Source organism: Tupaia chinensis, unplaced genomic scaffold, assembly GCF_000334495.1.
Source record: "Tupaia chinensis unplaced genomic scaffold, TupChi_1.0 Scaffold000335_1, whole genome shotgun sequence".
NCBI lineage: Eukaryota > Metazoa > Chordata > Mammalia > Scandentia > Tupaiidae > Tupaia > Tupaia belangeri.
The window spans coordinates 4,530,324-4,544,667 of NW_006159829.1; the positions used below are offsets into that span (position 1 = coordinate 4,530,324).

At 44.7% G+C, this 14,344-nt stretch overlaps 1 protein-coding gene across 1 annotated transcript in view; it reads left to right on the plus strand.

Moving 5' to 3' along the window:
* Positions 1-14,344, plus strand: part of FAM135B (family with sequence similarity 135 member B) — a 296,886-nt gene that overhangs the window by 181,290 nt on the left and 101,252 nt on the right. Inside the window, exons 4-5 of the mRNA XM_027773310.1 lie at positions 6,434-6,573; positions 13,796-13,866. Coding sequence (XP_027629111.1) covers positions 6,434-6,573; positions 13,796-13,866 — 211 coding nt within the window. The remainder of the gene's footprint in view (positions 1-6,433; positions 6,574-13,795; positions 13,867-14,344) is intronic.

The window sequence follows — 14,344 nt, forward strand, 5'->3', positions numbered from 1 at the left end:
TTTTTTGGAGAGGTTTTTGCTATAGGGCGTGTGCGCTCACAAGACAGACAGAGAGAGACATAGAGACAAAAAGCGATAAATCACCCCCCAGGGGGTATGGTCACACCGCAATCCCTTCTCCTCCATTCTCTTCTCGGGATCTTGGGCACGCATGCACATGTGCCTGGCGTGAGTTTTAAGCCAGCGGGTCCGGGAAGCGAACCGCGGTCGACTATGTAGGAGTCCAGAGACATAGCCATTATGCTAACTGCTGGTTCCCATGATTTACAGTTCTTGATGAATGAAACTATTCTGAATTTATTATAGAATACAGAAAATTGGCTTATATACAGAAATACATAATCCAATTTATGTAATAATAAATAACGTCTTTGTTCAAACTGTTTGTTGAACATAATTTGCCACCTCGATAATAAACTTTAAATTGCCTATATAACATATGGCAAATAATGCTATGTGTCTGGAGAGCTGAGGCATTCATTCAGATGAAAGGTGTCTGTGGAACTGGACAACGGGGCTGCTTGGTCCTCATTCCACACACAGAAGTGTGCAGCAGAAACACCCTGCAAGGAACCCTGTGATTGCGCATTGCTGAGCCTTGGTGTTTGTCCCTAGACTTGGCAATGATAGTTAACTGGTAAATATTCAATAACTCATGAATGTATTTTATTAAAAAAAAGCACTATAGAAATATATTAATCTGGGATTTGGGGTAAGGTATAAACTTACCATCATGTGCATTAAAGCAAAATATACAATACTGTATTATAGCATGTACTTTAAAGAGAAAACTAGAAAGATGTTTGATATCCTTCAAAAAGGCAATAAAAATGACAACTAAAATATAGGCAATTATTATTGTGTCAGCAATGGGATAGACTTCAGAGATTGAAGGTATAAGTGCAATCACAGCTCTTCAGATATTCCCAGAAAGTGTTTTGTGTGTTTAACTGTCTTGTTATCAGAAATGCCAACCTGTTTCCTCTATCTGACATTATAAAAGCCTTGCTCTTGCACAACTAAATGAGGTCCTTTTCAGAATTCCAGGTTAGGAAAAAAGGAAAATCAGTCCTTTATTGCTAATGGGCGCAGAAGTTCTCTGCTGAAGTGTAGATGTTTAAAGTTTCTTCTTTCTTTTACTATTATTTTTTTAAATTTTGCTATAGGGTGTGTGTACTCACTACAGAGAAACAGGCAGGAGGAACAAGAAAGCATCTCCCAGGGGAGGATGGCTATGCTGCATTCCCTTGTTTTCCATTCTCCCTCCAAGATTTTAGGCATGCAAACACATATGCCTGGCATATTTCTCAAGCCACTGGATCTAGGACTTGAACTGCAAGGTTAGCCATGTGGGAGCCAGCTGAGTTATCCACCGTGCCACTGGCTAGCCCTCGATGTTCAAAGTTCTAAGGGGTCTTGTATTGCTAATGAAGACCTCCATGTTGGCCCACATCTGATGAGCCACTGCCCTATCCACACTTCATGAGCTCCCAGGTCACAACACTTGAGATAGCATTCATGTCATCACCATTGCTCTTCAAAGAACATCTGTTAAGTCAGTTTCGATGGGTCCATAGAGCTTCCGGCTCATGCTGTAGCCAATACAACCATCTAGTCATGAAGCCTTGGTCCACTGTGAACATCCAGAGTCCTTATCTTTAGATCCAGCTTTCTCCAGGTACATTTATTTCTGGAAACATTCTTCTGCCGATTCACATAGTATGCTAATATTTCTGTGGTTAGGAACAGTCTATCACAATCTAACAGGTCTTCCCAACTTTCAAATTCCAGAAAAAGTCATCAAGACTGTGGTTCCTTTTCTCACAGAAGTTCCTAGTCTTCCTGTATGGCTTGTTACCTTTGCACCTCCGTGACAGGGTCCCCAAGAAAGCAACAACCTGGAGGAGTCACAGGTCCTCATGGTGTACCTCTCTACCCTGGCACTGAGGGCCTTCCCAGACCGGAAGTCACTCTGGTTATCTCTGGAAAAACAATGAGCATCTGTTTCAAGGTGGCTTTTCTCTTCTGCTTAATCTTTGAAATAGTTTGCCTTCAAGGTGACTTTTTATCCTTCCTGTTCCTAGAAACAGCCCAAAAATTACCTGGCATAAAGTCAAAATCATCCTTATCTTCAGCTTCTGAGGAAATCGGTTTAGGTTTTGAGAACTTAGCAGTTATAATAAAAGCAGACCTCTTTACTCATCATTGCTCCTAAGTCTCATACTCAGAATGGAAGTTAAGGCATGATTCTTCCTTCGGCTGAGCTCCCGCGTCCTGGCCTGCCAAGGGCACACAGGTAGGAAGTGGTGAGGTCAAATCTAGACCTCAGGTTTGCCTTACTCAGGGTGATCCAGTGCACACCATGTTAAAGCCAAGACCTGACCTTGGAGAACCATCTAACAGGACTTTTCCACTTCAGTTAGCTCCAGCATCTTGGGGGATTCTCTCTCTTGATTGTGGCCTCAGTTTGGAGAAATTCAGTAATGGCACCTCGGCATTTTATTTTCCAAAGTTCCCATTTCTCACTCCACTGACCTCAGAGATAGGGGGTTGGAGGGAGGGTATTTCAGATTGTTAGGCATTTAGCAAAAACCGGAGTCTCTGGGAAGCTCCCACGTGTAGGCAGATCCAAGTTCAGGCCATGCTTTTGGAATGGATTGGCATTCAGTCCACAGGTAAATGCCCATGAGGGTGCTGTTGGCTGGGTCCCTGGGCAGAGGGTCAGTGTTGGATTATCAACATCTAAACTTGCTGATTTCTGCTACAGTCCTCTGGGGCTGGTGGGACTCAGCAGGGGCAAGACCATGGTTTCAGCTTTCAACGTGTAGAAATACATAGATATGTAAAGTATTAATATCACTTTTTTGGGGGAAGAATATTGCAGAATTTATATCTCTTTTTATCCTGCCCTCTAGGCTGAAACTCCACATTAGGCTTATACGGTGGGAACCTTCAATAGTTCCTCCTCTCTTCCCTGGCTGTTCTCTTTCCTCTGCTTCCCTCTTCTCCATTTCCTTGCCATCTTCTTCTCTTTCCTTTCCACGTTCTTTTCACCTGTCTTTTTTGTCTCCTTAGGTTTATAACTCTCCCTTTAGATACTTATGCATGCTGTCAACCTGCACATAGAAAATAAGACAGATATTTGGGACAGCTGTGGTCTATACCACTCTTGGACATTTTGAGTATAAACTTGGGTGTGAAACAATAAGTGAAAGTGGAGAAAAAGGAGAAAAATGGCTCTTTAGTTCATAGCTAGGAAAGAGCAGCAGTCACTAAGGGTGGAGAGAATACAAGATTTTCTTATCTCTGGGTGTCTAGGGCTTGTGACATGCAAACAAAGTGTATAACAGGAAGGGTAGATGCACCTTCCTGCATGGAATGTATCTTCTGTGTGACAAGGAAGCTGGAAAATGAGCATCCATAAATCTCAGGATGGGGATCAGCAGTTAGCGTAATGGCTATGTTGCTGGACTCCCACGTAATCAACCACGGTTCGAGTCCCAGACCTGGTGGCTTAAACTCACGCTGGGCGCGTGTGCGTGCGTGCCCAAGATCCTGAGAGGAGAATGGAGAAGAAGGGATTGCAGCATGGCCATCCCCCCGGGGGGTGATTTCTCGCTTTTTGTCTCTCTATCTCTCTCTGTCTGTCTGGCGAGCGCATGCGCCCTATAGCAAAAACCTCTCCAAAAAATAATCTCAGCATGTACAATAGCTTTGCCAAAAAGAAGAAAGTAGCATCTCCTTTAGAATCCAGGAAGAGGGGCAAGTATAATCGGCAGGGTGTCCACATGTGGGCTGTCGTTGCTGAATAAGAGAGACTCCCAGTGCAGACAAATCAGGCAGGTGCTGTCTGGATGAGCTCCACAATACCAAAGGGCGTCTTGTGCTTGGTGAGCCTTTCCTTGGAAAAAGACTACTTCATGCCTTCTTTAATAGCGATGAGCAAACAGCACAAGAAGTCTGCACACGAGAAGCGCCTTGTCCTGAGGTTAACGGGCACTTGGGTTTGGACGTCTTCAGTAATCACCATTGAGCACTGTGGTCTAATTTTGCCAATCTTTTAAAAATCAGAAGACTTTAATCTTCCTTAAAAGTATGGTCAGTGGAAATGTGTTCAACAAAAAGTACTCGGAACTTTCTGTCTAAAGACGATTAAAAAGCCGTCGTTCTGTGTATTGCGTGCCCATTAGGCACCTGGTCTTAGGCTCTACTTCGCCTCCATCTCCTTTACCTGCTGTATGTCTACAGCAGTCCTGGGAGGTCAGGGTGCATATGCCTGTTTTTCTCATGGAAAGCTGGTGTTACAAGAGGTGATGTCACTTGCCCAAGAAGGGAAGTGATTGAACTGTTTTGCTGGCTGTTCTTCCTAGCAGCAGATGGCATGTTGCTGCTCCGACCTTCAAAGTATTTACCCCATCCATTCTCTGCCGTGTCTGGCTTGCAGATGAACTAGGCCTTGACAGTGACAAAGACAGGGCTGGGGTAGCAAATGAAAACAGAGAGGCTTCTGCACACAGGAATCACTTCTATTTAAAAGACACATCGATTTGAATCCAACAGGTCTAAAGAGGCTGCTTTAGGATAGTAATTGTATTTCCTTTACGATGAAATGCAAATTGGAGCAGGCACTTCTTAGCAACTTTAAAACAACCTGGGGTTTTACATGATTTTTGTTCTCTGTTCTGGAACTACAAGGAGGTGTTGGTTTAGATGTTGCTATGTACTGGAAGTGACAGTGACCATTTGTCCCTGTTATCAAGGGACTCTCTAAACCATCTGAGGATGGTGCAGAAGGTATCTGAACAATTTTTCTTTGCTGTTTTAATTGAGGTATTTTTGTTACTTTCTTGACTCCCTTTGTAATTGTTATTTAGTTCCTTCAGTAGTGCTTTGTCAAGTTCCCGCCCTTTGCTAGGAGATGGGTGCATTTTCTTCCTTCACTTCTTCATTTCTTCAGTTACCAAGTAGACAGGTGTGAAGATAGAGCCACACAAGGCCCCATCACACAGCAGTCAGCAATGTCTTAGCTAGGCTACGTAACAAAATACCATAAACCGAGTAGCTTATCAATACCAGAAGTTTAGTTCTCACCGTTCTGAAAGTTTGAGATCATCATGAGATGATGAGCTCTCCCTTTCAGGTTTAAATAAGGCAGAGTAATGAGGAGGCTATCTTCATGGATGCTTCTTATAAGGGCCTCAATCCCATTTATGAAGACTCCACTTTTATAACCAAATTGTCTCCTAATGTCCCCCTTCCAAATGCTGCCACACCGGGGATTAGATTTTTAATATTGGGAGACATAAACATTCAGTCCATAACAAGGAAATATTTATTTAAAGAATTATTTATTTAATTTATCCATTCATTTTATTTTAATTTGACCAGAGAGAGACACAGAGAGAGAAAGAGGGAAAGTGAGAAAGCAAGCTACCAGGTCCGAGACTCAAACCGTGGTTGGCCATGTGGGAGTGTCCAGCGCCCCAACCACCACGCCATCTGCCATCCCCAACAAGGAAATATTAAGACCCCAACCCCTTTGCTCTTGAGTCTTGGTCTCTTTTCATAGTGAAATTTACCCTAGAGGTTGCTGTGAGGATTAAAGAAGGTAACATATTTGAAACCCTTTTTTGGGAGCTATAAAATGCTCCATGGTTGTCATTATTATGAATAGGTAACCAATGCCTCATGTAAATATTAGTATAGTTTATGTTAGAATATTTTTACATTTTCAACTGTGAAGCTTCTCGTTGAATGGTTTGGAGGAATTCTCCCATTTGCTCCACAATAACTCTCATCACTGGGTACAATATGGTATCTTAACCTCATTGGATAGATTTGTCTTCCTGAAATTGAACTTAACTTTCAAAATAGCATTTAAAGATTTTGGCATATTTAGAATGCATTAGAAGACACACAACAAATTCCTTAAAAAAAAAAGCTTAACAAATAATACAAGTAGAATGAACACATTTACCTAAAACTTAAGGCATAATTCTTCCTATCACATGCAATGTACAAACAGCTTTCAGGAGAGTAAGACTCTGGACATTAGGAAGTCCTTATTGGTAAGAAGAGTGCTTTCTCTTTCGTACCTTTTGTTTCTAGGAGAGGGGGTCATGACCATCTTTATGGAGGGCATGTGAGCAGGTGAGGCAGTTAGTGGCACTACACTCCAGGGCAGGAACTCTGCCCACATATGACCAGTGACTTTGCCAAGGCCGTAGAGCACGTAAGGCACTGAGCGAAGTTAGCGTAACTTCAATGAGCATAACTCTTTCTACAACGGGGTCTGATCCATCTGGGATGTTAAACTTTGAAAATTGGAGTGCAATTTGAGGCCATTATGCTCCTTGAGCAGGATGACGCCCGATGAGGCTGAGGTACGGGCAGGATGGACTTTCACGAGCATCTACTGGTTCTTGTTTTGCAGAGAGCGGCAGCCTGCATTCAGCCTGTGTCCATGAGAGCACCGTGCACAGCCGAATCTTTCAGATCTTGTACAGAAATGAAGAAGTGCCCATAAACGATGCCGTGATCTTCCGGGTTCATTTGCTCTTAGATGGTGAAAGGGTAAGTTGTGACTCTCCCTCCAGTCAAAAATGGCTGTTCTCTTGTCACGGTTGTTCCTCGTTGCTGGGTAAATGATGGAGAAGAATCCGATTTTCTCCAGACTCTGACAAAGAGCATGCACACCCTTATTTATGTATTCCTCTTCTTCCTCATTCTCTCTTTAGTATACTTTCTTGTTCCATGTGTTCAGACCTGAGCAGTCTCGACTGATAACTCACCGCCTTTCTTATTCCCTCCTCATTTGCCCGTCTGTGCATCCGTTCAGGTGCTCTGTCCATGAGTTAGTGACCAGATGTTCACTGTCTACTTTTCAGAGGGATCTGTTGGGCCCTTGCATGAAAGACAGAACTGATGAAGGCAGCAGGGCCTTTGCCCTCAGCGGGTTGGTAATTTAGCAAGAAAACATCCATATAATCACCCTGATAGAGGGAATGCACTATAAGGCTTTATATAGAAATGAATGAGGGCCCCCAAGGCTGGAGAAATGAGCTCCGTGAGGAGGACTAAGCTGTGCTCACCAACAGTTCCACAGTGGAGCTTGCTAAGGGCCCATCAGGCAGAGAGAGGGGAATGGCGCCCCATGAAGCCGCAGCGTGAGCACAGCCCGAGGCCTTGGTGGCCATGCTGTTTACTGGGAGCTCGTTCAGGAGTACCTGAAGGCCAGACTATTGCTCTCACTTCACCAATTGCCCTTGGGTCCTATTTCCACATTCCAGCTGGTTATTTACTCCTAGGTTTTCTATTTTCTATAGTGCTTCTATTTTAGAAAAATATAATTTGAGTCCCCCTACTCACAACCCCGTTGTTGCACATGTAAAACCTCTGGCTGGACATTTATTAGTATATTCCTTCTTTTGTGCCTCTTGGCCTTTTGTCCATGTATTTAAGATCTAGTTGGTGACCTGGTATTCTTATCTGGCTGAAAGTAAAAAACTGTCACTCATACTTTGTTTATCAGTCCATTCATTCATCGAAGACTTACTGAGCACACACTAAGCACCTACTATGTGCTGGGGATAGAACAGTGAATAAGAAAATATCCCTAGTGCTGGGGTTTATCATTTAATGTTATGTCAACAGTTCTGAGATAACCAAATAGATCCATCATGCGTGCTCTGTCCTGAGCCTTCCCATGGCTATCTGCTCAGCCCACTAGTCTACAAGACACACTCACAGAGGAGAAGAGTACTTTTCACCCTCATGGCATTGTCTTGTGAGGCCACAACTGTACCCAAGGTGGGAAAGACTTCGCCATGGTCCTACTCTGCAGCACTGGGTGCCTCAGGACAGACACTCAGATACAAAGATTACCAAGAGCTCAGCGCTATCTGCAACACCACCTATGCACAGGTGGAGCGCATTCCCTGTAGAACAAGTGACAAATGAGAGGCCTCCCTGGGAAGTTAATGTGGACTGAGGAGTCAGGAGGCCAAGAGCCCAAGGAGATGACGTCCTGGAGAAGGTCACGGCGTGGACAAAGGCCCTGAGCTGGGAGCGACGTTGGTGTGTTCCAGGAAGAAGGCCAGGGGCATGTACTCTGAGTGAAGGAAGAGGAGCAGGAGACAGACCTCAAGAAGGAGGTGGGGCCCGATGAACAGAGCACTACAGTCTGTGGCGGGGAATTTGGAGCCTATTCTTGGTCAGTGAAAAGCCACAATTTTTTCAGAAAGGAATAACAGCAGAATTTTTATTGGGGAACTTCCCCTCCCCCTAGCAGTTCGCAGGCTTCTCAAGACCAGCATCTTCTCTCTCACTCCCACACTCTGGGAGCCACAGGACTCTGCTAGAGATACCGCACAGGTACCCAGTGGATGACTTGGCTGCTGCGTGAATGAGCTGAACCCAGAAACCTTTCTTTTAGGGCCTTTGAACCTTTTCTTCTCCGACATTAGGTGATGCACATGCCCAGTGTGCCCTGGTCGAAGGGACCTGACTCCCGCTGCTGCATTCCCAGGCTGCTTCAACACTCACGGGACTTAGAACATGCTGAGGAATCAGAAGACGCCAGGCAGAGAAAGAGGACTATCGTATGGACTCACTCCCATGTGGAATCCAAAAACATCCTCATAGGAAGGAGCAGAAAGGTGGCTCCCAGAGCTTGAGAGGGGAGGGGAGGGACTGAGTAGTCTCCAGTAACTAGAGCCCATGGTCACCCTGACCATCTCCCTTAGGCCAGCACAGTGGCTCTGAGCACTTCATCTGTAATTTAGATAAAAATAAATGGAAACCAATGCCTGTGAGCTGTCCTGGCTGTCTTTGGACTGCCTTCCACCTGAGCTGCAGCCCTGGAGACTCCCTGTATGGGCACCTTGCTGGTATCTTTACCTTTGATGTCTGTTTAGTTCAGTCCATGGGAAGACCTTCAGGTGACTGGGAGGAGAAGGGAGGAGAAGGGTCCAGAATGCCCATCTCCAGACTCCTTCCATGCTGGGTCATGTAGGGCTGGCTATGTACAGAATTGAGTCAGCTTTTGAGGACCAAAGGCACAGATGCCTTTCAGACTCCCAGTGAATGACACCACGTTGGTAGCTTGCGATCAGCTGTGATGAGAGTATCTGCACCTCAGAAACTGACAGTGCCACACATCAGTCTTTTGTCTTTCCTTCAGTGAGCCAGGCATTAAACATTTACCACTGGCTTTGTTCTTGGATTGACAGCCCCAGCTCTGGTCAGGGCACACTCTGTATCTACTCCGTATCACCCTACTCCCAATAACCATCCCCTCTGCTTGACTCTTCAGGCCCAGGGTATTGAGGAGGTCCTGTGGTTGCTCACCTTGAGGTTCTGACCATCTTTTGCCACTTTCTCTGCATTCTTTCCGTACCTTCGTGAACAGTTATAGCTCTTAGGGACCGTACTTAGGGTCCTCGTTTTTAGGGCACTCTCTGTTTCCTCCTTAGACCCCAGTTGATACACTTAGTTTTAGAAGATATATTCTTAGATTGCCTCAAGTATTAAGGAATTCTCAGGTAGGCTGCATGCTCAAGGTCAGTTTTCCCCAATTTCAGTAAGAGAATTGCACTCTATCCTCACGGACCATTGTGCTGTGGTCTGGTAATGTCAAGGAATGATGTGGCCATGTGGTTGTGATTGGAGTCTGGATTTTGGCCTTATTCCAATATCTTGGCCATGATTCATTTCAATTTCATCAGAATCTCACTGCTACTTCTAACAGTTTAAAGCCTTTCAAGTTTAACCTTTCCTGACACTCAACTTTACCTGTATGAGGTTGTAACACACCTTAGTTCTGAGGTTGAACCCGGAGGAGCCTGCATTTCCTTCTGTGTATCACCTTGCTTATCTGCATAGGCTAATCTTTGATCACTGTGTTGGGAGTAAGTGATATGGCCGTGAACAGTGTTACAACTCTTCACCATATCCGAGTCAGGGACCGTTACAGTTAATAGAAAATGTCTGTAAAATGTGTCTGTGTATTTGGAACGTATACATTAGCTCTTTCCAGTGAATATCTATTTGCTTATGACAGCAAAACACTGCTTATAGCCAGGTGACCGGAGAATGTGTTCATGAATGCTCACAGACATCACAGTGAATAAAAGACATTTAAGGACCAGCTATCCATCAAGCACACTGTTCCATATGCTACAGGAAACTCAGGTGTGAGAAACGTCCAGTCCATGCAGTGAGGTCACAGGTAAGCCCAAGAGCTGGTCATGGACAGAGATAAGCATTCAATTAGGTGATTTAGTAACCGTTGTAAAGATCAATATGGAGGTAGTATTGTTTTTTACTTATGCATACTCCGTGTAATCCCAGAGAAGATTTGAGAAGGCTTATAAAACACATAAAATAGTAAAAGGGAAGACAAACAAACAAACAGCAGTAGATTGAGCCAGACTAGAATGAAACACAAAGAGGAAAACCAAGGCTGGGCTAAACGCAGCAGAACAAGACATACGAACTTCCTCTGGACATTGCTAACTACCAGTCACACAACCCACGTGACGCTTCAGTGGCCAAGGCAAAGAAGACACAGTTACTAGGAAGATACTTAGCGCTTTGAGAAAGAAGAGGGAAGGTTCCATCAAAAAGGTCTTTGTGAACAGTTATCTTTCTATGGACTGAAGGGAGGGGAAAAAAAGCATTTCCAAGTGTGACCCATCACAGTTCCCTGGCATAATTTGTACAAAATACAGCTTCCTGAGCCCATCCCAGAAGTAGTGATTCAGACAGAAGGTTTTCTTGGGCAGGGGTGGGAGGTAGCATGACTGCTAAGTTGATTCAGAATTTCAGTAAATAGGACTAGACTGGATTTCACAGGAAGCAGGAGCTTCTGAGACAGAGGAAAACAAACACAGCAAAACATTATAGAGGGCAGGCTTAGGAAAGAAGGCCTCATTGCTAATTGGACAGGAAGAGGGACAGACACAAAGCTAGAAAGGCAGAGGGAGCGTACCGCATGGAGAGACACTGCTGAAGGCGCGGATCAGGGTACAGAGATTCAGAGGAGGTATTTGTCCCAAGTGACACCGTCAGGAGGCGGTAGAGCCAAGGTGAAACCGAGTCAGTCTGGTCAGGGCTGTTACGTGGCCAGGTCTAGCAGGAAATTGGAAAAAGCAAAACAACAACTAACATCTATTGGAAATTTCAGCTCTTTGTGTACAGTTTCTTAGTTCACACAAAACAGCCTATAGGATAAGTGTAATAATTTCACCGCCATTTTACTGATGAGAAAACCACAGAGATGAGAGATGGGCTGGCCCGAGGTCACCCAGACAGAAATGGTGGAACCAGAACTTGTGCGCTTACAGGTTACCTTCAGAAACTGCGTCCTAAGCCCCCACGCTACAGTGACACTCAGGAGAGAAGTTAAGGGAAGGCAAAGTCTGAGTCACTGCAGTGGACAGAGTCGAAGGCAATCAGCGACAAAATGTGCACATAGGACACAGTTTCAAACGTGGGGAAGGTCAGAGATGGCGACCTAGATGAGATCTGGGATATGGGGTTTACTGTCACACTCGGGAGAGTGGCTTTACCGGTGAGCACGTTCCACATTTGCAAATGGAAGATGGTGTTTTTCAACTTGTAGTTTTATCCATATTGAAGAATGCAGTGAATGTATAATGATGGCTTACTGCCAGCCACATCGTAACTCTTCTGTAAATATTAGCCTTTTATTATTTCTGCTATTACACATAACTCTCCTGGTGGGGAGGGGTAAAACCTTGAAGAAAGATGATATCATTAACAGATTAAACGGGGTAAGGGGAAGACATGTACGTGTGTGTGTGTGTGTGTGTGTTCGTCCCTGGGGAAGGACAGATGATCTATGGCCAGCCATGAAATGAATGGTTAGAAAAGGCAGTGATTTCATTCTGGAGTATCTTCAAGTACGATTTATTGAGGCATCAGTGAAGTCATAACCAGTCTCATCCAGCCACAACTCATCCAGGCCGGTGATTTCTCTCCTAGTCCCTAAGGAGCTGCGGCAGGTTTGAAATGGGAGCTTCCACTAGATTTTTATCAACCTTTTATTAAAGGCAGGTGCAGGACCAGTGAGGAGGGCTTGATTTGCCAATTTCACTTCCAAGGAACTGGTGGCAAGAGGATGTATTGCTTTTGTTGTATGTATGAAGAGAGGTTCATGATTATGCAAAACAAAGCTAGGAGAGGAAGTTATTTATAGCCCTTGGATTCAGCAAAATGTTAACGTTTAAATGCTTTTTTTTTTTTTCTTTACAACAAAGTTTAAGCCATGGGGAGCTAAAGATAAATTTCATCCATATGTCTCTGCCTGAATTATGCTTAACCAGGAAGACATTTCCAACGAGACCTTTGGATAAGAGATTTCCTGTCCCTGCAGAATGAGGATGTTTTTGCAAAGAAACCAAAACGGAAAAAAAAAAAAAAAAGAAAAATAGTGGAGATGGAGGAGAGCTTTATTTATTCCTCAAAGGTGCACAGATGCTTTCTGTGTTGTAGGCGGTGTTCCTGGATCTGGGGATCCAGAAAAATTTAAGACAAGTCTCTCCTTTAATGACATACAGATTACTGAGAACACTGGGCAAGACGATAGCCAAGAGGCATTAGCTGCAGGCCAGAATGATGTCAGTGAACGCGATGAACAGCCCCAGACGCAGGGGAATTGCCTGGTTCAAGGAGAGCTTCCACCTGCCAGCCCGGGACTACCATATCCAGGATTTTTTTTTTTCCAGAAACTGGAAACCTGCAATATAAATGTGAAATTGCCTGAATTTTAGGTGTTTGCAAGTTGTTCAAAACATTCAAAAAAATACTGTGGGGACTAAACAAAACACATAGACAGATAGCACTTGGCTCATGGACTTCTGGGCTTCAAACCCGAAGCAAGCAACTTTAATAGGAGGTGCTAAGTGCTGAGATGAAAGGAAGCAGCATTTGTGGATCAGAGAACGGCTCTATCCAGCCTTGGGGTGGGAAGGAGGCCTCTTTGGGCCTCCAGTTTCCAGTTCTGACAGTGTGTCTAGCAGTGGAGGGTGTGAAGAGATCTGGTAGTTAGCAAGCTCGCCTCGTGCTGGGGTGACGCTGTTACTAAGACAAGGCCTGGGGTACCACCTTTTAGGTGTGGGTGGGAAGCACAGTTTTTTGTTTGTTTGCTTTTAAGCAAGGATGAAAATAGCTTATAGATACGACATGGAATGCTAAAGTGTCTTCAAGTGTGAGCAGTTAAATATAATGATCTAAGACAAACACAGAGACGTTGCCTTCTTATGAAGTCGCCCCATCTTGGGAAGACTTAACTCCCTCTCCTGCACATGTGGACTTTGATCCCTCCCACCGAGGGTGCCTGGGGGCGAGGGTGGTGCCATCTCTGACGTCACCCTGCCAATCTCCGAGAGGCTCCACTGCAGTTCCTGCCCCCACCCTTTCCCAAGAAGGTGCTACTGAACACCTGACTCTTGCCCCAGGGTGATTTCACATCAGATCCATTTGGGAAATGAGGCTCTTAAAAGTCCTGCAATAAGGAATCTTGTTAAACATTTCTTTGTGATTTGGCTTTTCCCAAAGTTGCATAAATCTCCTTCTGTTTTCTATCCAATGCTCCCAGATGTCCTGTTCATTCAGAACTCCATGGAGCATGCACGGAAATTCTGCTTTAAGAATAAATGACATTAATTTGGTGTGAGAGTCTGTGTCTTTACTGTGGAAAATAGATTGCCTAAATGATTCATTTAGACAAGATTTAACTCCTGAAATGCCTTTCACTTTGTTCCTCTTCCAGGTGGAGCATGCTCTGAGTGAAGTGGACTTTCAACTCAAGGTGGACCTTCACTTTACGGACAGTGAGCAGCAGTGAGTGTTGTGGGAGTCCTTGACCTGCGCAGCATGACGCTCCCCCACCCCACTCCCAGCACACCCTCATGGCCTGAGTACACAGGCCTCTCAGATACCTGGTCCCTGGTGGGCTGCAATGTTCTTCCACAGTCAGAGCTTTCCCAGGGTCATGGGCGGCCAACGTCTCTGTGGTCACTTCCAGCTGAATGCATTTAGGCAGGCAGCCTAGAGGCTAAGTACACAGAAGGCTCCTGACGTTCTGGCTTTATTACCTGGCAGCTTCTCATGTCTGACACCTCTGTACATTTTCAGTGCAGTATTAATTAGGGATTTTAGATTAATGACCCTGTGAGGTTACAAACCTCAAAGCTCTTTCTGAATCAAAGGAGGCTCTGCCGGGATGCTGTATCTTTGTACTAAATATCTGCTCTCATGTTTCATCTCTCTGAAAATTGAGATCCATCTACGTGCAGCCTACTGATTAAATAAGCAGGGG